The 25,903-nt window shown below is 37.5% G+C and overlaps 1 protein-coding gene across 1 annotated transcript in view; it reads left to right on the top strand.

The window, feature by feature from the left end:
* Window positions 1–6,266: 6,266 nt before the first annotated feature.
* The window catches only part of uxs1 (UDP-glucuronate decarboxylase 1), a 28,513-nt gene continuing 8,876 nt past the window's right edge, over window positions 6,267–25,903 (top strand). The window contains exons 1-9 of the mRNA XM_071477541.1: window positions 6,267–7,042; window positions 8,591–8,618; window positions 10,368–10,416; window positions 12,599–12,642; window positions 15,929–15,989; window positions 18,130–18,310; window positions 21,924–22,028; window positions 22,993–23,052; window positions 23,645–23,766. Of these exons, the coding sequence (XP_071333642.1) occupies window positions 6,952–7,042; window positions 8,591–8,618; window positions 10,368–10,416; window positions 12,599–12,642; window positions 15,929–15,989; window positions 18,130–18,310; window positions 21,924–22,028; window positions 22,993–23,052; window positions 23,645–23,766 (741 nt within the window). The 5' untranslated portion in view covers window positions 6,267–6,951. The remainder of the gene's footprint in view (window positions 7,043–8,590; window positions 8,619–10,367; window positions 10,417–12,598; window positions 12,643–15,928; window positions 15,990–18,129; window positions 18,311–21,923; window positions 22,029–22,992; window positions 23,053–23,644; window positions 23,767–25,903) is intronic.

Raw genomic sequence — 25,903 nt, forward strand, 5'->3', positions numbered from 1 at the left:
TAATTATTTGATAGATTTGGATGCTGCTTTTACATCACATGTCTGCTATGAGATTATCCCAACGTTCCTTGTGCCTTGTCATCTTTACATTACAAATCAGTGGCAGTAAGTGTAATATCTGCCACTTCTATGTGATATTGAGCCACAATGTTGTGCATAACGCATTGGACAATCCACTCTGCCTTCTGTCATGACCAGCTTTGGGAGCTAAGCAAGAACTATATTTGAAATAGTAACTAAAAGAACCAAATTTGCTTTATAGAAGCCTTAGTTTCAAAAGACACAAGGCTCTCCCCCTGTGCTGACAGCGCACACAGGAGCAAAACAGGCTTTTTCGTATTTCAGATTTGACTACAGGTGATGGCGGGATGATTATCAGCAAAAGCCACCGTGAATCATGCATTCATGTTTGCGATGCGGCAGAATTACAGTATTCACTTTGTGGTCTAAGTTCTCCTCTGAAATTATTCGTTGTGCTGCTGCCAAAGCAGAACAATCCGTTCAACAATTTCTGTAGCTTTCGGAAAATGAAAAATCCAACAAGCACGCTCACTCCATGTTGCGGCTGAGCAGGTGTGAGGAGGTGAAGGACTGAGCAGTTTTGTTCCTCTCTATGGCTGCAGGCACAGTGTTTATTTGGAACATTATTTCCTGTTCTTTGGTTTTGTAAATCTAATGCTGGCTGCAAAGGGTGCAAACAGACATGCAACCTCTAAGACACATCATGTACCGGCTTCTGCTTTCTCACTTGCTGGTAATGTTTGTTTGTTAGTTTTTTTTAAACCAAGGGGCTTTAATCACACAGCTCTTTCATGAAAGGATATGTAGTCATGTCCCTATGGAAATGGAACAAGATCCAGCCCACAGATAAGCAATATGGTCATCATCCAGCCATCAATTTTGTGTGAGCTATGGCAAAAAGATAAATTTGTGTTGAGGAATGTGTGGGTTGCTGAAACTTAAAGCACTTAAAGTACAGCTGATAACTTAAAGAAGGAACTCTATTACCTCTTTGAATTTAAAAATTAATCCGAAGCAACAATACAAGGCTAATTTAAAGGAGGAGACCTCCAAAGTAGCCTAAACTGAGAGTACCACATAGCCAGCATCTTTTGGTTGTATTTCAAAGGGTTTTAAAGGGTTTTAAAAGCACGATTTAAATATGTTGCAATGAGAACTGCAAGCCAAGCACATCCTAACAGTGCATCATCGACACACAGACTGCCGCAGTAACTGCGCCTGAGGCATGTAGATAAATTAACATGATGACATGCGCTTTTTTCTTTCCAGCATTCAGAACTAAAGCTGCTTTGATGCTTAAAATCACAACACAATTTGTAGATAATCCCAGAAGTTTCTGTTTTTTTCCTGACCTTGTTTTCTTCTTCTGACCACATCTCCTCTTAAGCAGTTATTCTGTGTTTCACATATAGGTTTTCACTAAAAATTCTTACTTTACATTAAGAAAATATACACATTCTGTTACATTAATTTCACAAAGGGCAAATGCAGTAGTAGATAGATGGCCCTGCTGCCTCCGCACTTTGTGTTGTTGTGGAATATCATGATCTTTTTTACATTACGAGATGTATGTAGCACGTTATGGTTTACACTCTGGCGTGTAAAACTTGGCAGTTGCCTCTTATTGTCTCTTTCAGTGATCATATTTGTTATCTTGCTGGCCATCAGCACATGTTCTGACATCACATCAAGGGAAATCAGGGAAAATGGTGATAAAATCCATAAAAAGGGCAAAAGCACCCAATTCAAAATCTTACAACCTGGTAGGGTCAAAGACACATGTTGCACCTGAAGAGTGCTTTATTCTACACTTCATTCATTCTCTCCACACTTGCCTCTAGCTGCAGTTGGGCTCATTTTCAATTGTAGTTTTATTTTAAAAAATACTCTGCTTATTTGAGAAATGTTGATCTTGACACAAAGCTTTGGTGACAGGTGAAACTAGGCTTTTTTCACAGCAGATATTTTGGCTTCTCATCATAGGGAAAAGCACAGGTAAACTAAAGACGTTAGCAATCTCTGCCGCAGCAAGCCATGACAGTATGATAGCGACCCTGCGTACACGATACCAGAGACGAAGCAGTTGAATGGAATTCAAACTTTGTTAATTTCATCATTTACACCTGTACTTTTCCCACTGTCAAAATGTCCACTGGGAAAAAGGGAAACTGATGAAAACATATAATAAAGTGAGGATCCAAATTTTGGTTTGGTTTCATTTGATTTCTACAAATACGTACATGATACAATTTCTTTTTATAAATTGTTAATCATTATTTGTTAGAAAATGTTAATGTAGTCAGAAAACTGTCTTTAGTGAAAATAGGGTGCTTGCCATTTGCTAATCCACATTTCAGGTAAAACAGCAGCAGCCTCATGAAATCTAGAACAGCCAATACACGGGATTTTCAAGGACCTTTTAAGTGGGTCAGAAAGAATGATAGGTCTGCATGTAAAAAAAAAACTGTGTTATCAAACTGTGAATTACATAAATAAAAGTTAAAGTTAGGTTGTCACCAAAGGCTACGTGAATTCACTTTTTCAATGGATACAAATTAATTCTACTGATTCAATTTCTATTATTCACTTCTGTTTCATTACAATACACATGGAGATCCAGGTGATGATGTGTGATGTCCAGTCAATTTCATTATAGCTGAATTTTTGCTGTGAATTGTGCTCTGGACAGTCGTCCCTCTGGTATTCAGCTCCCCAGGTTTTTACTTTAGATGATGTAGCAGTGCCACAAATGACCAGACAGAAGCTGTCTGTTGGCTGTTTTTGGGCCAATTCCCACAAGTAAGAGTTATTAGATGGTCCCTTAAAAAACCTTCCCGTCAGATGGGTTATTCAGGAAATCATCTCTGAGGAATTTTATCAGCCAATGCTTCCTCATGTTTTATGTCTTTGTTGTCTATACAGTTTGATGAAGGAATGTTGTTTGATGTTAGCGATGGGTTTGTCAAGAAATTTAGCTTTTGGTAGATGATACAAATTTGATTTCTTATTTCAGTCAGCTCCAGAGATTATACAAACCCTTCTGACGTAAAAAAAAATTAAGAAAAATACTTTCAAAAAATCATGCTTTGATTATGTAGTCTTTGATGCTTACATCTAATTTTGTTTTTTGTCGTACAGTGGATTGTGAGCATGTTTTATGGTCTTGAAATAAAACAGTCAACTGGAAAAATTTGTTTCATCACAGAGTTGTTTACTGAGGTAATTGTGCTTTCTACAGCACAATTGATCAATGACCTGTGCCATTCAAGACCCGAACAACTGGATTATTCCCAGTTGAGTGCTCGTGCCAGTACCTTCTTCCCAAGCCTGAAGTACAATGACAGCCAGGAAATGACCTTCATTGCATAGCCAGTGTCCATACACCGTGTTTATCCAGGTTTCCTTCTAACGCATGCAGCCTCCACATGTGGATCTACAACTTCCTGCATATTAATATACTGTGTACTTAACTCAGCCATCAGGCAGATGGGATTAAAGTATGTGACTCTGACGTCACTCAGTTGAACCATTACCGTCCATCTGCTTAGGCAGATATTAAAGACTGTTTTACTTTGCCTGAGGTAATTCAACCACCAAACTGCTTCTAGACTGACTGTGGTTGACAAAATATGTATAAGTTCCTACTATGAAATATGTAAACATCCCAACCCTCCTGTACTGTTTCTCATCAGTTAGATTTGAACGTGCAACGCTCTAGTTCCTGTCTCCATTTCTGAGAATCTGCTGTCACCCAAATAGCCTACAATTGAGGTGGGTGGAATTTGGTTTGTAGTGGTTTCAAGATTGAAATATTTAATTAAAACAAGACTAAGACAAAGCTCTGGGAGGCTGCACTTAGGCACAGTGTTGCTTAGAGGTTAATGTGAAGTCAAAAGGTCAGTTATTACAGTTTATCCTGAGAGAAAGATTAATGAGTGTGCCAAATTTCATGGCAGTCCATCCAACAGTTGTCAAGACATTTCACCTAAAATGTTAACCTTGTGACAGTGGTACAGGAGAAGGGGATGAACAAAGTCATGAGATTTCATGTATAAAATTTAAGGCCAGTCTGTCCAGTAATTGTTGAAATATTTCACATCAGTGACAACTTTGACCTGGTGGTGGCGGGTATGTAACCAAATATCATGGCAATCTTTTAAATTATAGTTGAGTTATTTCAGTCAAGATCGAAGTCTGGACCAACTGGTAGACAACAGAGCAACACTGCCATGAACTTAGTGTCGCTGAAACTTTAAAGTTGTTTAATTTTCATTGTATTGAACGGCTAGTTTGTGACATTGTAATTTTTCTTCATTGTTTAACAACTGTTTCTTTTTGCAGTGGTTGTGTATGGGTTACCGTTAAGGTTTTTCTGGTTGAAGCATATCATGTGATTGAGTGAACACTGATAATGGAGTGAACTGACTATAAATTGAGTAAATTTAACCTGAATCAACTGTGTAGTGCAAGTTTAAGAAGCTATTCTCACTTTCTCTGGAGTCTATAATAAATTTGAAAAAGGGAGGTGAGGAAATTGACAGGTTGTTCACTCGCTTGTTTCCACCAGGTGTGCTTTGTAGATTAAATTAATGCTTGAATGTCACATGTTAATGTCACTTGATTCTAGGATTATAAATGTTTGTGTTTGTCAAGTCACCATCTGATGCATTTTCAGTCAACTGGGAGTTAAACTGTGAGAATGTTTACACAGTGTGTTGTGTGTTTTTACATTTATTTGTTTGCACAAGAAAACTGTGGAAGAACATTTATGTGGTCACTAAGCTGCCTAAAACATGTATTTCCCTCGTGCAAACTTAAATGTTGTGAAATTTTCCATTTTGATTTATCTGCAAAACCCACACAGTCCTTTTCAGGTATCTATGCCTGTTCCTTATTTTTCATAAAGCTGATCATGCACATGCAATGCTGTTCAACAGTCAACTAAGAAGTCCCAAAAGCCTCCAGCTCTAAACAAACATTTAATATCCTCTTTGACTCAGATCCAATTTTATTGGCCATTGAGAAAAAGTTGACACTACTGCTTTAGAAGATAATTTAAAGTTAAATCCAACCATTGCTTGCCAATAGGTTATTAGAGGAGTTCAAGATACAGTCAATCACCGTAATAAACTGAAGTTAATCATCTGGAGTGCTGAGCTTCATCTGTAAGAAACCAGATATCCGTACGGAACATATGAGCGGTTCTGTGTCAATAAATAAATAAATAAATACAAAATCAATTTGGCAACCTTTTCGTCCATGTTTATCTTTCAGTCGTAGGGATGCTGGTAGCATTTTTGATGTTTATCTGTTTGATTTTGTATGTATGGAAACTTCATATTCAGAGGGTATGTGTGGATATTAATAATCTTAAAGGTCAATTAGAGATCCGAAGGCAACAGCTGGACCAGAATGTTATTCCACACCTAAACTCACTGTCTACCTCAAACATTTATTACAACATTCTTAAAACATGGCCTTGGTTAAGTAAATTAATGAAATAATTGTAAACTCTATTTATGATGCCTTGACATAAAAATTTCTTATGGTTCAACTGCACAGGGCTATCTTGTATTTTCAGATCTCTTTTGACCCTTCTTATTTAAATGAAACCAAGTGATAGCCTATAAGTTTATAGGGGAAATGTCTCTTTGGTGAAACTGCTAACAACTCATAGACATGTGAAACATGAAGGGGCCCCAACTGCACATTTGTTTTTATATTTAGAGGTCATAAGCCAAAAAGGTTGGGAATGCTGGTTTAACCTCTGATAATACATTGCATTTTATTAAAATATTTTTTTTTTTTTTCTTTTTTAAAAAAATGTTAAATCTTAACCAAAAAATAGGATAAGATAATTAGTCCTCAAGTCCAGGTCTCTCTGATTGTTTTACTGTACAGAATTGCTAAGGTGATTAGCAAATGAAAATATCCTACCAGACAACGCGTTTACAGTGCCAAGCAGGTTTTAGTGGCTGAAATGGGAAAATCAACAAGTTACGTTCACTGCACCGTGGAAAGTTTCGGTGGAATGAATGAGCCATTGTGACAACGTCGAAAATAAATGACTATTCTGTAACTTGAAAAAAATTCTGCAAAAATGCTGTACTGATAGATAGTTCTGTTAAAACCACAAATGACAACAGTCTTGGTACAGGTTATACTGAAATAAAACGGTTATTATAATTGCTGTTATTATTAGAGGCTCTCCAAGTCAGCGTCACTCACTGGCTGCAGGAAAAGTCAGGCTGTTAAATCGAGCAATGACTAATCGCTCCTCTCGTACTCCTCGGCCCAACTGAGAGGAACAAACTCCGAGATGTGTGCTACGTTAAAATGAGAACCTGTTATGTTTTCCTGGCACCTTAAAGAGTATAACTGCAAGGCAGAGTTCGCGCTTGTTGTTTTTCAGCGACCGCTATGGACGGAAGAAAACCGTGTTGTCAGTTTAGTGGCTTGCTAGCTGGACGTAGCTAAGCGCTAACGTGTTGCTAACGGCTAACCGTTTGTGTTCTAGCGTCACCGCAGTTTATAAAGGTATCTGTGAGATATCCATCTAAGAAAGAAATGATACATATCATAAATGTCTGCATAGTCGAGGGATAAATGGCGCTGGTAAATAAGTGTATGTTTACTTGTTAATGTTGACACTCTGCAGTGTAGCTTGCCACCTGATACTGTTTGCTACCTGTGCGGTGTGTACGCCGCTAGCCACGTAAACTGCCCCTGCTGGTGTTGACGTAGCAGCAGCAGCTAACTCGCCTGTCCTGTCTAGCTAGTTACATTTTGTGTGAATTTGTTGCGCCAAGTCACTGCCAGCCTGCCTAACAAACCAAAACACCCTAAAGACCGGAGTCCACCTAGGACATGAGCAGTTGTCACTCAGAATGCTGTAGCTGGACTTGATCTTGTGGCTCGTTTGTTTCCTGGATGATGAAGCGGGTCATCTGGTTGTTATCAGGATTAAACAGAAGAATGATGAAGCTGCTTTTTGCCCTCGCTTTGATCGCCTACATTGCCTGTAAGTACACAGATTTGTATCTTATCTGGTAAAACTGTCGCCACCTCTGTGACAGTTTATTTATTTTCAACTGTGATATCCAAACAGTGAACTCCTGTGAGTAGTTTAAAGTGACACAACATCATCTTTAGTTGTCAAACCTCCACAGAGAGCCGGTCGGACATCATTTGAAAAACCAAAGTTACCCCTTTGGATAAGCCACTGTTGAAGCACTCAGGCTCAACATACAGTTAAAAATATGTTAAATAATAATTATGAACTATCAAAATTTCAAGGGTGGGGAGGGGAGGCATTTTCATTACACAAAGAGACAGTTTTATGGGGTGAAGTGGTTGAGGGAATTTGGATTTTTTTATTTACATCTGCTAAAGGCTTGTGTTTCCAAAAAAGTCATATATATATATATATATATATATATATATGATTTAGTGCTGAAAGAAGTAAATATGGTTACTTGATCAACAGATAATTGATTTTGAATATTTTTTAATTTGAATTGATTCATATAGCGAGTATAATGCTAAACAGATTAGCAGATTTGTTGGTTGTGTCTGTTTCATATAATTGTCAGTTGAATATATTTGAGTTTTTAACTGGATGATAATGAAAACTATTTTGATGATGTCTGCTTCCCCCATTGCCTGGCATTTTATGGACTAAATAAGTAACTGTGTAACAAAAATCATCAACAGCTTAATCAATGGTGAAAGTAGTTTTTAATGCAGTAGTTTGAATTAAACTGACATCATTGTTCATATATTCCCTGACTACATTCTTTATTTTTTGTTTGTTTTTACAAACTGTATTGGTGCACATTTAAGTCTGGTCAGCTTTGCTGAACAGAGTGGTTGATTTGAGGATTGTGTCATTTCTTTTGACCTATCAGGTGTTATGGAAACAAAAGTTTTATCATGTTGGTATACACTTATGAAACTTGTTTTATGGACTGAATATGGCAGTGATGGCAGGTATTTGATAAGAACCTAAGCTCATTTGTTAATTTATATGATTCTCATGTGTGATTATTTTATTTCGAAATGTTTTGTTAGGTAGAACTGGCTTTTTACCTGCAGCAGTGCAGCCGCAGTTAAAAGAAAAACACATGTTCATGACATGCCTAAACTCTCATTTGCTTCTCTTGATTCTGTCAGTTGAGTAGCTCTGTGACAACAGCCCGCCACTGACTGAACATACTTCTGTTTCATCACGGCAGTGTGCAGTCATTGTCCTTTATAGACAGTGGTTTGTGCAGAGTCTTTCTCTTTGCCAATGACACCAGAAGGTCCAGCTCCATGCCAACCACAGAGCCAGCTTGGCTGACCAGCTTGTCCAACAATGTGTCTGTCTTCTTGATGCCGCCCCCTAGCACAACACAATGTAGAAAAAACGCTGGCAACCTAACAATATTAACGGACCCCCACCTCCTCAGGAAATAGAGTCGTTTGTGCCCCCTCCCATAAAGAATGAAGCACTGCTCTACCTTGTATATCTACTTTGCATTCATGATGCTGCTATTTTTATGACAAGTTTTCTTTTCCTCTCTTCCAGCTGTCTGGGGAACATATACGAACATGAGGTACAGTAATTCATTTCTCTATTACCTAACTGCTTCAAGAGAAATATTTGACATAGACAAAGGGAAGCTACTGGACTCACTTCTGTCAAAAAGTCCCAAAAAGGGAAAAAGTGCTGACCAGTTTGGACCACAACAGGATCATCCCCAGAGCCTGGATGGAAAGACAAGTAAACCAGAGTAGAGTGCCGTGATTCCTTATATAGACAGATATCACCAGCATATCCTATATTACAAGTAGGCTATGTGGACCAGAAGATATTAGTCAACACCATAATTATAATCAACACCGACCATTTTTAAAAAATAAAGGGAGGGGTAAGTCTGTTTACAGCAAAGTTCTGAAATCAATTTCCTTATTAAGACCTGGATACACCAAAGCATCAAATTTAAAAATCCAAAAGTTCTCTCTCTTAAGTAATTTATTGTAACAATCACCTCCTCTGATGGATTGTTCCACAAACTCAATACCCTCCACTTTGAAGAGGCTATTTGACATACTTTGTAGTAACTTATCTCATTGTCTCAACAGTAGTGCACTGTTGCCCATATATTGACTTATTTGTGGCAGACTGCCACAATATTAACATTAATTTTCTTTTCTTTTTTACAATTTCAAATGGGTAAAATTGTATTTCAGTGTAGAGCTCTTCACAAAACGTGTGCCAGGACTGGGCTCACTGGACAATCACAATATGTAACAAACTCTTATCAACCAAACATGTTATTTTACACAAGATGAAGCAATGGAGCTGTTTATTTATTCAGTTATTTATTTTTTATACATTATATTATTTAATAAAAAAGACTTTATAAATACTTACATTATAATTTATTTAAAAAAGCTCCCCAGTTAGCTACAGCCACAAGTAATCTAATTCTGTGGGAAACACTGTAGTGTACTTAATGGCAAATTTAAGGAGATGGCTTAGTAGTAGACCTGGGTACCCTGTAAAAAAAAAATACGGCTCCCTCCTCCTGATCTGGCACTCCAGCAGGGTGGATTGTAATTAGACTGTTAACTTGCATATATACATACCTTACACAGCACAGTACAGCTTTTCCCTCTGTCATAGTTGAGCTATGACGTCCAGTTGAGATGCTGAAAAAAAAGCATTGAGTTGAAAAATTTTCAAAGTATTGTGAAGACAAATGTGAGAGAAAAACATGCCATGTCATAAGAAATTCACCTGATGTTTCTATTAAATTAACGTGCTGTAATTAATGTTGTTTTTTGTGTAAAGATCACAGCTCTATCTTATCTCCTTACTTTGTAATGCTGTGTGAATTCATGCAGTGATTGTGCTGATTAGGTGTATATTGATGATGTGAAGCAGTATAAGTGTGTCAACCATTTAGGCTCTCATACCACGCTAGCTTGTCCTTTTGATTATAATTGGTCATTACTGACAGTGTTACAAACCAGTGAGCACAACTGCTTTATGGCAAGATTAGAGTTTTATGTGATGTTTAGCATTTTTTGATGACTTACCTTGATGAGCTGAATGTTTTATCCATAAACAGTAAATGGAAAATTTCAAGATATACAAATATAGGTATTGTGATTTAAAGTTGCATATTCCATGAGAGAGGGTGTTATTCATATAATCTACTGTTGGATTGGTGGGGGCAGTGGGTCATGTGTTGCTACCTAAATGTGCTTGAAGTTAAGAGCTGTTTTCTCTGACTTTGTGATTGTGGCTGCCATCATTTTATCCTCCTCTCCCTGTCTCTGTGTTTCTCTCATCACAGATCAATACAAGAACACGGAGAAATTAAACTTGAGCAGAGAATTGATGAAGTGAGTTTGACAAAAGCTCCATTTTCACCCTTATAATCTGTCGTCTTTTACAGGTCCAAAGAGCTCTGCTGTTTTCAGCTAGTATTTCTCTTTCTCATTGACATATTATTACACATTTACTAGAATGTCCCCTTGTATTGACATAGTTATTAAGATATTCTATGGCTTTACAGTATTTATACTGCCATAGCCTAACCTTTTTAGTGTAGCCTGGCAAGAATTGCTGTATGGCTTCAATTTTTATGTGACCCAACCAATCCTAATTCTAAAAAAGATCCTATAAATAGATAAAACAAAACTACATTTTAAATATGACCTTGTTATATGCTGTGGAAGTTTTAAATCTCAAACCTTTGATTTTTGCATGTATCAGTTAACTGCTAATAATAATCTCAAAATTCCTCCATTTCTCCACGTTGCTCCTTTTCTGGCCATTTATTTCTGTTTGCTCTAAGTTATTGAATTATTGACACTGCACTAAGAATAGATGTGGTCCTAAGATATGGCAATCATTTAACTGTCACCAAAATACTAAAAACATGTAGGCAGAAAAAACTAACAAAAAATAATCAATAGGCAACCACATTTCAAGAAAACACAAACAACTGCTGCATGTGACAAACTTCTTGTGTAAATATAAATATTGGTCTTCATGAAAAAGTAGTTTTCATATTAAATTCTCTTTAATTAGTGGCATCTGGAAATTTTAATGAAACAAGATGTTTTTCATGTAACAGACACCCTTTTCATGCTTTCACATACACATTGCAACTGAATAGTTAGCTACATAACACAAATTATAATGACCTCAATTTAAAATCAAAATGTTGTTTATCATGTATTGCAGGTGCTAACTAAAGTAATTTCAATTTGTTATCAGGTTGACCTTAAAGTTGAAAGAGTCAGCTTCCCTGTGAAATCCATTGCATCTCTGGCTATGTTGCAGGCAATTTTCTGCTGGTCTGAAATCATTTTGATGTACAAACTCTAATGATAAAGCTAAATCATGATAATGACAATAAATATAGTTTGCAAAAGCAACTGTTTATTTATATAGAAATTAGGAAATGACTGAGAAGGCGAGTGTTTACATTTGTGTGTCTTGGTAATTTTAAAAGTAGAGTGCTATCATCACTGACTTAATTAACAGCAGATGCAAGGACAATTTGCATGATAACCTTTTTCTTAAAGTATCCAGAGTCTGGGTTAAATAACCTTAGTAAAAATGTTCATGTGATTGGGTTAAATGAAGTATTGTTGATGTGGAATGTTACATTTTTGCTATCTGTGCAAATTTAGGCTCTCAGATGGTCATGCATTTATGTCCAGCATGTTACTACCTCACACCATCTTACCTGTAACAGGCATAACACATAGTATATAGTAGTCACGAAGAAATGAAAACAATACAGACTGTGTCTGTTGTGTACCAGGCAAACCAAATCATCCAAAATGTGTTTCACACTCGTAATATATCTCTATGGGCATTTAGAATTTTTCGTACGGCGTATTTCATGGTTACTCCATCCATTGGAATTCATTTTCCAATTTGTCTTTGGTGCATTCACACCTGTACTTAGAGCTGTCCACTTGTGATCGATCACCTAAGATGCATGTTAATGCCAGGTCTGAACAAGGCCACAGAGATATTTGATATGAGCATCAAGAGGACTTTGCTGGTCGCTGTTGAAATCACCTTTTAATTTGCATGTGCCAGAGCAAACCTGCCTAAACAGGCAGTGTAAAGAGGGCTAAAGAAAGAGGAGGGGGTGTGGAAAGTGGCAGGAATATTGGAAACTTGATTGTAGAGTAGGGAAGGAACTGTCTCCTCAAATGTTTCCATATTTTTCTAAAAATAGTAAAGTTTGTTTTGACAGGTTGTTCGGTGTTTTACATTCCTACCTGTGTTGAATGTTTTAACTTATTATGTAACATCAATTGACTTTCTGTTTAAGATGAGTTGATTTTTTTTTTTCTTTTAAAAAAATTCATACATGTTTGTGGTGAAGGGCTACTTAAAAGAACGAGAAAATGACATGGACTTAACCACTAGCTTACAGTACAATAACATGGTGGTTTGGTAACATTGACTTCAAGATGCACAGTAGGATCTGTTTAATATTTACCAAGCAGTGACTTGTGCTTTCATCCCACATATCTCTTACGTTTCATCTCACTTTAGGCTGTGGCTCCTCTCAGAGAGAAGATTCGTGATCTTGAACAAAGGTTTGTGCATGTGTTTTTGTCCACAAAAGTGTACACAATCATAGCATCTTATCCATAAACGAAGCCAATATACAACCCTGTTTCCAAAACAGTTTGGACACTGTGAAGTGTAAATAAAAGCAGAATGCGATGATTTGCAGGTCATGTAAACCTATATTTTATTGAAAATAGAACAAAGACAACATAATTTTATTGTTTTGTGAAGAAGATATGCTCAATTCCCAGAGAGGCAGAGTCTCTGTGCAGTGAAGATGGGGAGAGGTTCACCACTCTGTGAAAGACTGCGCAGGCAAATAGTGCAACACTGTTCCTCAATGTTAAATTGAAAAGAATTTCAGCATCTGCGATTCATAATATCATTAAAAGATTCAGAGAATCTGGAGAAATCTCTGTGTGCAAGCGAGAAGGCCAGAAACGTCTATTGGATGGCCGTGATCTTCCAGGTCCTTTAATGCACTGCATTAAAAACAGAAATGATAGTGGAAATCACTGCATTGGCTCGGGAGCACTTCTGAAAACCATTGTGAGTGAACACAGTTCGTTGATTCATCCACAAATGCTGGTTGAAACTTTACCATGCAAAGAAGAAACCATATCTAAACATTATCCATAAATGTCTCTGACTTCTCTGGGCCCCAGTTCATTTAAGATGGTCTGAGGCGAAATGGAAACTGTCCTCTGGTCTGATGAATCAAAATTTGAAATTCTTTTTGGAAATCGTCCTCCGGGCTAAAGAGGAGAGGGACCATCCAGCTTGTTATCAGCGCACAGTTCAAAAGCCAGCATCCGTGATTGTATGGGGGTGCATTAGGGTCCATGGCTTTGGTAGCTTGCACATCTGGGAAGGCTCCATTAATGCTGAACGGTATATACAGGTTTTGGAGCAAAATATGCTGCCATCCAGACAACGTCTCTTTCAGCGAAGGCCTTGCATATTTCAGCGAGACAAAGCCAAACCACGTTCTGCGTGCATTACAACAGCATGGCTCCATAGTAGAAGAGTGCGGAAGAGTCCGGCCTGCCTGTAGTCCAAACCTATCACCCACTGAAAACATTTGGCACATCATGAAATAAAAATATGACAAAGGAGACCCCGAACTGTTGACCAGTTGAAATCCTATATCAGGCAAGAATGGGACATTTCACTTTCAAAACTCCAGCGACTGACCTCCTCAGCTCCCAAGCATTGGGAGAGTGTTGTTAAAAGAAGAGGTGATGCAACACAGTGGTAAACATGCCCCTGTCCCAACTTTTTTGAAACTTGTTGCTGGCATCAAATTCAAATAGAGCATGTATTTTTCATAAAACACCAACATTTCTCAGTTTTAACATTTGATATGTTGTTTTTGTTCTATTATCAATTAGATATGGGTTTACATGATTTGCAAATCATTGCATTCTGTTTTTATTTACATTCTGTTTTTTATTTTATTTATTTAGTCCCAACTTTTTTGGAAACAGGGTTGTGGTCTGTTCCATGTTCTTTGAGATGTTAGTTATTTGTGTCATCTTTTATACCTTGAATACTAAGTATTCAAGCCATCAGAATTGTTTACCTCTGAGCTGATCAATTTCTTTTTAGTGATGCCGGCATGTTGTTGTCATAGTTGCACATTGCAAAACAATAACATCAACTCATCCATCTATGCTACTGGAAACTTGCAACAACAAGGAGTCATGGCAGAGAGGAGGAAAAGTGTGGCTTCATTTCACAAAGATTGCGACAGTGCTAGTTGTAATGCAGTGTTACAAATATAAGCTCTGCTAGGGTGACCTGCCTAGGTAGATTACTCAGTTTCATCATCATTACTCAGTTTTTATATACAGTCTATGGTTTCAACCTAACACTTTATTTCACCCTTTTCAAACAAACGTACGTTTTGGCCACACACCTGTCCAGTTGTGTCACTGCAGCAACCGAGTTGGGACTAGAAGCTTCTCTATGCGCAGTAATCTAGCTAGCATCTACTGATAGCTCGCATGTGAGACGTTCAGAGGAGATCTGTAAATCATAGTTACATAAATTAACATGGGTTACACTCTTCTCTAAACTAAATGACATTGGTCAAACTTCACTCTACCCACCACCACAAGTAAACATTTAGCCTGTAGGAAACACTGTAATGTCTTTAAAGTGGTAACTTCAAGTGAGGCCAGCCAGCAGTATGCTAATACATCTTTCTACACAACATGGGCTTAAATATGCTTTATGCACGAGTGACATTGCTTCCCAACTGATTAGTACGTCTGTTACTAAGTGTAAACATTCTTTGTTATAATATATAACTTTAGGGCCACACAGGCAGGCGTAGCAGATTTTTTTCTTTAGCTAAGAAAATCTGAATGAAAGTGAATGCTGTACAAATATTCTCTCATTTCATCCATTTTAGATGATGAGACTGTTGCTACAGCTAGCTCTCAGGCTACTGCCTATGTTCAGACTCAGAAATGATAAAACAGTTGCATTGATGCTGAAAACATGTCTACTTTTTTCCACACATTGATCAGGCATCATTAAGGGAATTGATAAAGAATTGGGCCAAAGCAGAATCAATAATGGTATTGGTATCAATAAAATCTCATCATTTCCCATCCCTGGAGAGCCCAATGAGGTTAATCAAGACCCCTGGACAAGGGTCAATATAATCCTCCTGAAAAGCCACTGTGGAATGTTACAGGTGAATTGGGTAAACCATATGTTTATTGATGAATGAAGCCTATGGTTTTTGTTGCATTGCAGCTACTTATGGTGCATATATTCTGCTTTAAGATGGTAATTATTTGGGTCATATTTTATTCCTTGATTACTGTTGAGGCAGCAGTACAAAGGCATGATGATCACATCCAAGAAATCCCCATGTTCCTAATGTGTGAGCCATTCTATTAAACTGCGAAATGTCACAGGATTACAGGACCCTTTGAAAGGGTCCATGTAATCCTTCTGAAAAGCCAGGGTGTAGTGCTAGTCTCAAAATAAAGTTAGAAAGGTTGTTGAGTAAAAATCACCTGACCTACTAACCCTTCATTCATTATGTCTGTATGTTAAAGAAAGATACAGCCCTCAGGGCATGGTAATCAGAAGGGAAATAATTGTGAAGGGGAACAAGTTTGCTTATGGTGCATGTTAAGAGAGCAGAATTTTAAGAAAATGCAGTGAAATCCCATTTGTTTACTACTCAAGAACCAGGTTTAAAGTTGGCTCATATATTCTTCTGTTCTGCTTAAAGTCTTGTGGACTATTTCTTCCAGATGGTCATCACTAAGGGGTTTGTCTTCTCTCTCCCAGTTTTTCTCAGAAATACCCACCTGTCAAATTCCTATCAGAAAAGGATCGGAAGAGGATTCTGGTATGCAGCAAACACCTAATTTCAAACACACAATCACATTCAGGATAACTATGATACTGTGGTCATAACCTTGAGTTGAGTTAAGTGCTGCCTGAGATGCCTAGCTCTGGGCAACAAAGTCCTTCAGATGTCCTTAAAGACACTTTCAGCAGTTTTCACACAATTTAAAAGGAAATTCTAGTTTTATACAACCTTGGTCTTATTTTTAGCTATATTGGTGATATGACTATGAATGACAACACCAGTCTGTCTGTCTACCACTTTTTGGTCCAAACTAAAATATCTCAGCATCTGCTTCGTGGATTGGTACAAAAAAATCCACAGATATTTATGCTAAATCCTGCTGACTTTGGTATTCCCCCAAGGGTTCATCAAGAGCTGCCATGAGGTTGACATTTTTGTTTTTGAGTAAAATGTCTCAACAACTATTGAATACATTTGGTATGTTCCCCATCAGGATCAATTGTAGTAATTAGTCTTGGTGACCCCCTAAACTTTAATTTAGCGCCACCAGTAGGTTCAAATATTAATGTATCCAGTACTTTGGTTTATGAGCAGATAACTGTAAAACTAATTACACCCATCTATACTTTGTGTGTAGTGCTGATTAGGTAATGTTAGCATGCTAACATGCTAAATTTAGATGGTGAACATTGTAAACGTTAAATATCAGCATGTTAGTATTTTCATTGTGAGCATATTAGCTTGCTGACATTAAAATTTTTTTCGAGTCATCACTGTGCTGAAGGACAGTCCCACTAATATAGCTGTAGAATTAGTCTTATTGTAGTTTGTTGTATGGGTCTTGTGCAGTTGCAGAAATAATAGCATTGTATTTACCAAGTTAATTGCTCAGATCTGGGAACACTGCTTCATCTGATAAAAAGGAGAAACTCAACCTGTCACGCGATTAGACAGGTAAAATAGAAAATAAAGGCAAACCATAAAATTATTACACATTAATGAAATTACTGAAAATTTGTACAAATCTACTGAAAGCCCAGATATAATGTCTGGCTAGATTCTTGTGTACTTATTAATTGATCACATAGTTTTGTATATATAGTTGTGTATTGTGTTTTTATTTTGGCAGTTCTTGTGTGACTGCCTCTGTTTTGCCAGCTGTTGACATTTGAAAAGTCTGGCTTCTTTTGTGAAATGGGAAGGTTCTTGAGAAGAACCTTTTACTTTACAGTAAAGTGAAGTATTAAATAGTAGTAATTTGTTATCAATACTGCAACAAAAGTAGTGCACTGTACATTTTCAAGCAATACCCAGTTCATGTGTTTTGCTCTGTCAGACGCAATTCTATTGTAGCATTGTTGCTCTGTTGTCAGACCTTTTGATCTAATTTGAACCGAATAATGGCCAAATATAAAAAAAACCCATAATATGTCTTTTTTTAAATTGGTGTACAATTTAAACAGTTGGGCCCAAAAGTCTGAGACCACTTTTCCATATATTTTTTTTCTTTGTGTGCAATAGTCTCTATTTGTATTAGTGATTTTGTTTTTATAGTCTTATTAATAGCTTTTAAATCACCTAAAGCAAAGTAAAGTAAATCAGTATTACACTACAGGACCTAAACAACACTGAAAGGTGATGAATTTTGTGAGTTATTTCACTGAAATTACCATTGCTTCAAAACATATTTCACAGCAGATATTTTGAAATGTTACAGTAGGAAAAGCATAGGTACATATAATAGGTACATATAATAAAGTTATTAGTATTAGTTATTATTAATAGCTATACAGTTTCAAGGTACTGTTATTGTGTATGCTGGCTCACTATGACACTGTCATAACTTGCTAGGTCACCTGAAATTGACAGCATAATCATTAATGTTATTACTAATACGTGTGCTTTCCTTCCAGTGACATGTCAAAATGTCTGCATTGAAAAAGACCTAATGATTTAGATCTCACAGTTGCCTTAGTCAGTGGAAAGAGTAATTGAACAGAAAACATTTCTTTAATTGTTAACATATCCCCACCCCACTTAACCAGTTTTTTTTTGGTACAGGCTGAAAGGCTCTTTAATTGCTTGTTAAGTAAATAAACCATTAGAAAGACAAGACATAACATGGTATTGCAAAAGTGATGTTACTGATGTTATCATACACATGTCCTTCCACTAGATTACTGGAGGTGCTGGTTTTGTGGGTTCCCACCTGACTGACAAACTGATGATGGATGGCCATGAGGTAACTGTGGTGGACAACTTCTTCACAGGGAGGAAAAGAAATGTTGAGCACTGGATTGGTCACGAAAACTTTGAGCTCATCAATCATGATGTGGTGGAGCCTCTTTATATTGAAGGTGAGCAAGAGAGTAAACCTTGGGGTTGATGAAGTGGTTTTTGCTTACCATTGAAGGTCAAAACAGGTCCAGCTTGTCCAGGGCCAACCAAAATGCTCACATTACTGGAGAATCAGCAAAGGCTGACAAATAGTAATTTTCTTATAATTAGTAATAATATTTCTCATAAATATCTTTTGTAATATAGTATTTTGGTGTTATAGAGGCTACTTATGCCCTTTTTACACCAAATTGAGCACGTATCAGTGGGTTTTTTAAACATGGGTAAACCTCACTAAAAAAAGGCGATTGACTCCTTTTACACTGCCAGTTGAGTTTGCCTGAGAGGACACAGACATAGTTACAGAGCACACACACATACGCAGATGCACGGGAGAAAGAGGGAGCTGTTAGCGGCCGTGCAGACTGGTGAAATGGATCTGTCATCTCTCATACCGTGGTTGGTGCTCCTGTAAGTGTTGGAGCCTCTGTGCAAGATGTTTCAATTGGTGATTGTGTGTTTTTGAAACTTATTTTGGGGCTGGGTTCACTCTTGCATCCCCAAGCATGGTGTAGCTGCAGTGTTTCTGGTTTAACAGCACTGTGCTGGGCAGGTGACAGGGCTGTTTACAGACAGGAAACGGGAAAAGGACCAAAGATTTGCATGTTTACCCAGGTGTTGTACAACTGAAGATGGGAGCTAATAAATACCCGAGACTACTGCAGTCATTTGAAGCAGGAGTGAATGCTGATTGTATCTTTTCCCATTGCTGACAAAAGCCTGATGTCAGCTGGTCTTGTTTTTTTTTGTCTAATTATAATCACCTTTCATTCTACAATTTAACTGCCATTGTGATACTTGCAAAGCTGGGGAAATGGTTTTTCTTTAACTTCCTAACTCTGAGTTTCTAACCATGTGTCCTTGTGTGATTTACAAGAAGAAATCATGAACTGTGCCAATCAGCAATTTGCTCACCTAAGTACATGATTACTCTCAGGCCCCATTGAGTCGAACACCTCTAACAATGTATATTTACCTAGAAAGGGTAATCAACAATACCTTCATCTTCATCCATCACAATTATTTTTCAATTGATTCCGCTGTGTTTGAGCATAATTTTATGTCGGCTAAGAAAATAATCATCCTTTGGTCTGGCTGTGACGAGTGACACCCCTTTGAAAAGCAAATGCCAGGTCTCTGCTTCTGAAAAATGTTGCCCAAAGCAGTCATTGTGCAAATTGCTCTCAGCATACAATATGTATATAATGTCCTCTGTTGGTGAAGCCGTATTTTTACACAACACTACATAAGGTTATGGCTTGTTTTTTTTTCTTTTTGATGCAGATTCTGTATACGGTTTATGAAATGTGTTTATTGCCAAATGGAAATGAGCAACACTAAACATTAACACACAATTGGTGCAGGGTGAGAACAGAGGATGAGCTTAATGCTAGGCCTACCTTAGGTGAATTTATGATTTCCAGGAAATGTGTTCCGAGTAGAGGGTGCTACACCTCCCCAACCCCAAAATAGCTAAGAAAACAGGGACAGGCCTCAGTAATCAAACTGAGCACTTTAGTATCATACATAATCATCACTCAAGGCAGTGCTGCAGTTCCTGTGCTGCCATTGACTGTTTCCTTGGTCAGATGTGGTGGAGGGAGAGTAACAAAAAAGGGGAATTTCATACTAAAAAGATCATGCCTTTTTAGATACCTACTGGACAACAGCCTGTTCTTGTGATGTAGTCACATCACAGTATAATTTCCCAGTGGATACTGATAATTTTCATGGAATCGGTGCCTTTGATGCTAGTCATATCCTGGGCCAATCCAAGTATTTATTTAATCAATTTTTTTTTGTGTTTATCAAGCCCAATCTATTCCTGACCTTTTATATATACCTTTTTATGTCTCTCGGAAGGGAACCTTGGTGGCTCACCTGGTAGAGCGCGTACCATTAAGGCGTAGTCCTAACCATCAACCCACGGCCCTTTGCTGCATGTCATCCCCCCTCTCTCTCTCTTCCCAACTTTCCTGTCTCTCTCCTATTGTACCTATAACATAAATGCCTAAAAAGCCAGACAAAATTATTTTAAAATTATTTTTTTTTTTAAATGGATGTCTCTTGGACATAAATGAGGCTCTGCAGAGAAGCACTCTTTCTTACTACCTGATAAATCCGCCACAGTGTTTCCCATTCATCACCTAGACTGAATGTGTCCCACCTCAGTTTCATAATGAATGGAAAATTTATTTATGTCTCATAAAATAACATAAAAGATTTCTAAATTTGTGATTTGTGCTGTTGCGTCATTGTGGAGCTGTGTGCAATGCATCGATTCGCTCAGCCCTTTCTTGCCTCTCGGGGTACTCTGAGCTGCTGTGTGCATGAATGCACCTGAGCCAAGCACTTTGGACTGTTAAAATAGAGCCCTATTTCTTTGTGTGATTGTGCAGTGCAGTTGGGTTGCTGACCTTTAACTAGTTCACAGGCTGCGCTCTAGTTTATGGTCAGATGACCTTGGATTGCCCTATTAGAATAATGCAATGTGTGGACAGTGCAAGGGATGCACTAATTTTATACAATTGATTGGTATCATCCACACATGTCCAATTGACATTCAACAGAGATACTGAAATGAAATTCTGTTTCACATAATCTGGCAGGCCAGCTGCATATTGACTCACGCAGACTACCTGGGAGTCCCAACAGCGGCAGCATTAAATCATAAATATGCATAAGGTACCAAGAGACAAAATACATGACTCCTGTGATCACATGGCTCCTTTTCCTGTGTGATGGTTATAGTGAAATGGTGATTTTTGTAGGATTTGTAGTTGAGTGCCAGTTAAGTGCCACTGGCCATGGTGTTCCATGTCTGTTGTCAGAGTAATATCCTTGTATTAAGTACAAAAAAAGAAATAAAAAATAAAAACCTGAAAATCTGACGTTAGTTACAATGAATGAACGAACAAAAAGTGAAAATGTTATGAGTCATGAATCAGGAGGCCAGAAAGTGTTGATATTCACCTTGAAAAGAGAAGAAAATGTGTCAGAAATTATAGAGGAAGAGGAGCTTACTGAGACATACAGGATGATTAGACCTATTGTAGGAGAAGCTTATGTGTCTGATAGATTTAAGCCGAAGCACATGCAAGTGATGTTTGTTCAAATTATGACCAGTTTTATGTGAGCCACCGTGGTCAGAAATTCAAAGTCACTCAATAACTGACGTATAAATGATAAATTAGTGTGTCACATTGTAAACTAACCTTAACCTCTCATGTGTTAAGAGAGACTATTCTGATTTTGTTTCTTTGTACAGATAAATTGGCTTTCCTAAGGGGTGGACACAGAATACAATAGACAGACATGTTTTTGTACATCTCTCCTTCAGCTTGAATGTACTGTATTAATACAGCTTTTTTTTTTTCAAATTTCCTCTCTCATTGTGCCACACTGTACATCTCCATGGCTAGTTATCAGTAATACAAAGGTCAAGGATCTAAAAAGCTGCCACACTTGGAAAATGAAACACAGGAAATCATTCAGTTGCACTGTCATTACATTTTACAGGAACAAATGTTTGTTTCAAGGTGAGATGATTTATGTTTGTCCTTGTCTTCACAGTGGACCAAATCTATCACCTGGCATCTCCAGCCTCTCCTCCCAATTACATGTACAATCCCATCAAAACTCTCAAGACCAACACCATTGGCACTCTTAACATGCTTGGTGAGTATTTAAGTGTGTGATGCTGACTGAGTTCATATAATGGTAGGCCTGGTCTCAAAAACAAGGCTTTTTGTTAAATGTTCTTGATACTTTGTCTTTGCTTTTTTTGCTAAGAACACTGTAATAAATTTCTCATGCATCATTTTTAATGCAATAAGAAAATAAAAACTGTTTAATGAACAAAACACTTTGAATAAGCTGGTTTCAAGTTGCCAAGGAATTTCTTTGGTTCTTAGAGATTTGGTCTGTAAAAATGTGTTTTCATTAGTGGTTTTTCTTCCCTTTGTACCTTGGGGAAAAAGGGAGAGAACCACTCCCTCATTACAATGCATTTTTGTCCATGCCAATTGTTTACAGTCTAAATATCCAGCAAAATACTTAATTTAAAGTCAAAACCTTGTGTCCTGATATTTTGTCTGGGTGCTGGCAAATTGATCATAGTTAGGCAGCAGAATCCTATATTTAATAAATAATTACATTGTGAGAAGATTTAGTCTGAGAAGCGGAGACGTGTGTCCATCTCACTAACAGTGGTCATTAAGCTTTCAACTGCAAAATAAACTGTAAAATCCATCATTTATACAGTCTTTGAGGAAAATGGAGGCTACTCTTCTTCCCACATATTTTTATTTTCCAGCTCATCGCTGTTCTTCAGCAGTGCCATCACAACCTCTTGTTTACCAAATAGAGCCATTGTTAAAGGGATCTATGTTTACAATCTAAATATCAGTACTTTTATAGATGAATTAAGCCAGCGATGGTACAGCTTCCGTGTCTGAAAAGGGCAAGGTGTACTGTATGTAATCAATGTGTGATACATTTTGTAGATTGTGCAGCCTTGGCAGTGGTACAGTATGTGCTGTCTTACTTGTTTCTTTATCTAACCTCATGTTTAAGGCCACATTTTAATCTTCTTTGTTTATTGCAAGAGAAGACTGTTGTGACTGTATTGTTTGTCTCTCAGGTCTAGCCAAACGTGTGGGTGCGAGACTTCTCCTGGCTTCTACCTCTGAGGTTTATGGAGGTAAGATCAAAGGCCACCCACTCATGTTTCTTTTTTTTCTTTTTTGTGTCCACCTTTCACGGCTGTCTAGCCCTCTTTGCAATTGTTTTTTGTTTTTTATTGTATACAGTCACACATGGACAACTGCAGAAGTATAAAGTGATGATTTGTTTGAGTGTCTCATTTCCACAGCACAACAATTATAGTTAGTGCTGTTTAAGAGGCAGCATTTATCACCCCAAAGTATTATCAATACTCACTCTCATCTGACAAAACAAAGTGAAATATTTGTGCCAAGCAATCACACAGAAAGAGTTAGAGCTTTAGCCTGAAAACCATTCAGAGTTCATCATTGAACCTAGCTTTGAAAGTCATTGAATCACTGTTTCCACTTTTGGTTTTTTAAAACATTAATAATCATGTGATAAACCTTTTACAGCAGTTGTATTGTACCAGTGGAGTTGTTGAGGTGACAGATATGCAGAGAATATGTTCATACCTGTGTCAGTCTCCAAGATGGGAAGCATGCTATTCCAAATCTCTATGCATAAAAATGAATGCATTAGTTTAAAAAATGTGTCTGTGAAATGTTTCTGAAATCTTTGTAATCCAGATCCAGAGGTACACCCACAGAATGAGGAGTACTGGGGGCACGTGAACCCAATTGGTCCTCGAGCATGCTACGATGAGGGGAAACGTGTGGCAGAGACTATGTGTTACGCCTACATGAAACAGGTATCACCGCTGTAACTCTACAGCACGTATTTGAAAAAATAAAAGGTTTGAGAGAGGTGATGAGAGCGCTACAGTGGTTGGTATGAAGGATGGTCATGTTATTGACCGTGTGACTTTTATGAAGATATTGATTTAAATACTGAGTTTTTTTCATGAGTAGAATAGTTTGAACAGCACCACAATTCTGCAAATGCAGCCAAAATATATATCATTTTAAAATGAAATGATTTGATTTGTTTGGTCTTAGATCTGCAGAATATTATCAGTAAGAAAATGTGTATATGTCAGAATAATGAAATGGGATGTGGAAGCATGCCCCTATTGTCGCCAGGTCTCTAACAGTATTAAAGAATTGTTTATATGCACAGTGGCTGTGCAGTGCAGTGTAGGATCATTTGCTATCAGTAATGACATGTCAGTGAATCTTGTGTTGAGTCTGCGTTGAGTCTAATGATGAAAAATTCATCAAAGCTCTTAAAAAATCCATGTATGTTTCCCTAAACATCCAAATGATGTTGAGACTCTTAGATAATTTTTTCCTGTTAAGACTTGATTGACACCAGCCTTTAATGATCAGATATGATTGACTTCTCCTGCCTTCCCTTCAGGCAGGTGATATTTATTTATCTGTCTCGTCTCCTGCTCCTCCTCAGCTGCCCATTATTTTTTCACACTTACAGGGAGAATTCTTGGAAATGGCTGGTTTTCAATATCCAGCTGTCATTCATCTGTGCAGAGGGACAGGAATATCACATATTACATCTATTGCCCAGTCATGTAATCAAAATTCATTAACATTTAAAAATTGATGAGTGTAGGTTATGCAGCAGATGAAAAAGCATGTCTTACCTACTAAAGCCAGTAGGAAGTGAGGGGTTGTACGTAACTGTGGCCATATAATTGCATTTTATAACAAGTTTATGGTCAGCTTGTTATAAAATGTATAATTAGATGCACCAGTGCTTCTTTATCTATTTTTGCACCAGTTGATCATGGCATCCTCTTCCTAATTATGAGGGAGTTTTTCCTCCCCCCTGTCGCCAAGCACTTGCTCTTTGTGGGAACTGTTGGGTTTTTCTCTGTAACAAAGTAAGGTCTTGACCTTACCCTGTAAAGTGCCTTGAGATAATGTATATTATGATTTGGCGCTATACAAATAAAATTGAATTGAATTGAATTGAATAATCAATTAGTCAGATAGGAGTATTCAGATGTTTTTTCCTGATTTCACATATTGAATCTCACGATGCAGCACCTACCAAAAGCTTTTATGTGATGAGCATTGGTCATTATATGCAGTTCTTAATTACCATTCACCGAGAGGGGGAATGTGTGACTGTGTCTATATTTTATGTAAATGTGTTTTTGTGATCTAGTCAATGGTTGCCTAGGTTACACATGATAAGCATATAAGATGAACAATAAGCCTCCTCTTCCAGAAGAGAAGATGCAGGCTCAACTGTTAAAAGCAGTGACTCGGTATACATAAATTTGCACAACAGATCCAGTTGACCAATACAGACAGTAGGCGGTGGCTAACGTTAGTGTATTGAAACATGCAGCAAAATGCATGCTGATGCTGCTGGTGTACTATACAGTTATTTTACCTTGATTTACCAACATTCAGCATCAAGTCAGGGGAAGTGGACAGGTTGTAAGATGCAACAACAGGTATGCACATACAGTTTCATTCATTGTGTCAAATAAGTCAGGCCACTCTTTCAAGCATTTTAACCTTTCCTATAAACCACAGTCCACAGCAGGTAAAAACATCCTGAGAACTCTGTTTTACAAAGGTGGCAAATGAAAAAAAACAAAGCTTTTTTTTTTTTTACGTAGGCATATACACATACTGGTCATCGCACTAAGGACACTGGTGATCCAGAGATTGAAGACAAGTCAGCTATTTTTGAATGTTTTTTTTCGCTGTAATCAAACAGTATCTTCATGTCTCTGAGAAAGTGTCCTAGTGGTGTTACAATGAGTGGGCTGAGGATGATTACACATGTCACACACATGACTCTACACTTACATGTTTTAAGGGGTTCTTGTAACATTCAGCTAGAAAACTTCATAAACAACATTATTGCATATCATATCAACATGATGCACGGGCAGACTGACATAAGTAAGACAT

This window comes from Trachinotus anak, unplaced genomic scaffold, assembly GCF_046630095.1.
Source record: "Trachinotus anak isolate AG129_WGS33_773 ecotype Australia unplaced genomic scaffold, CSIRO_AGI_Tana_v1 ptg000001l, whole genome shotgun sequence".
NCBI lineage: Eukaryota > Metazoa > Chordata > Actinopteri > Carangiformes > Carangidae > Trachinotus > Trachinotus anak.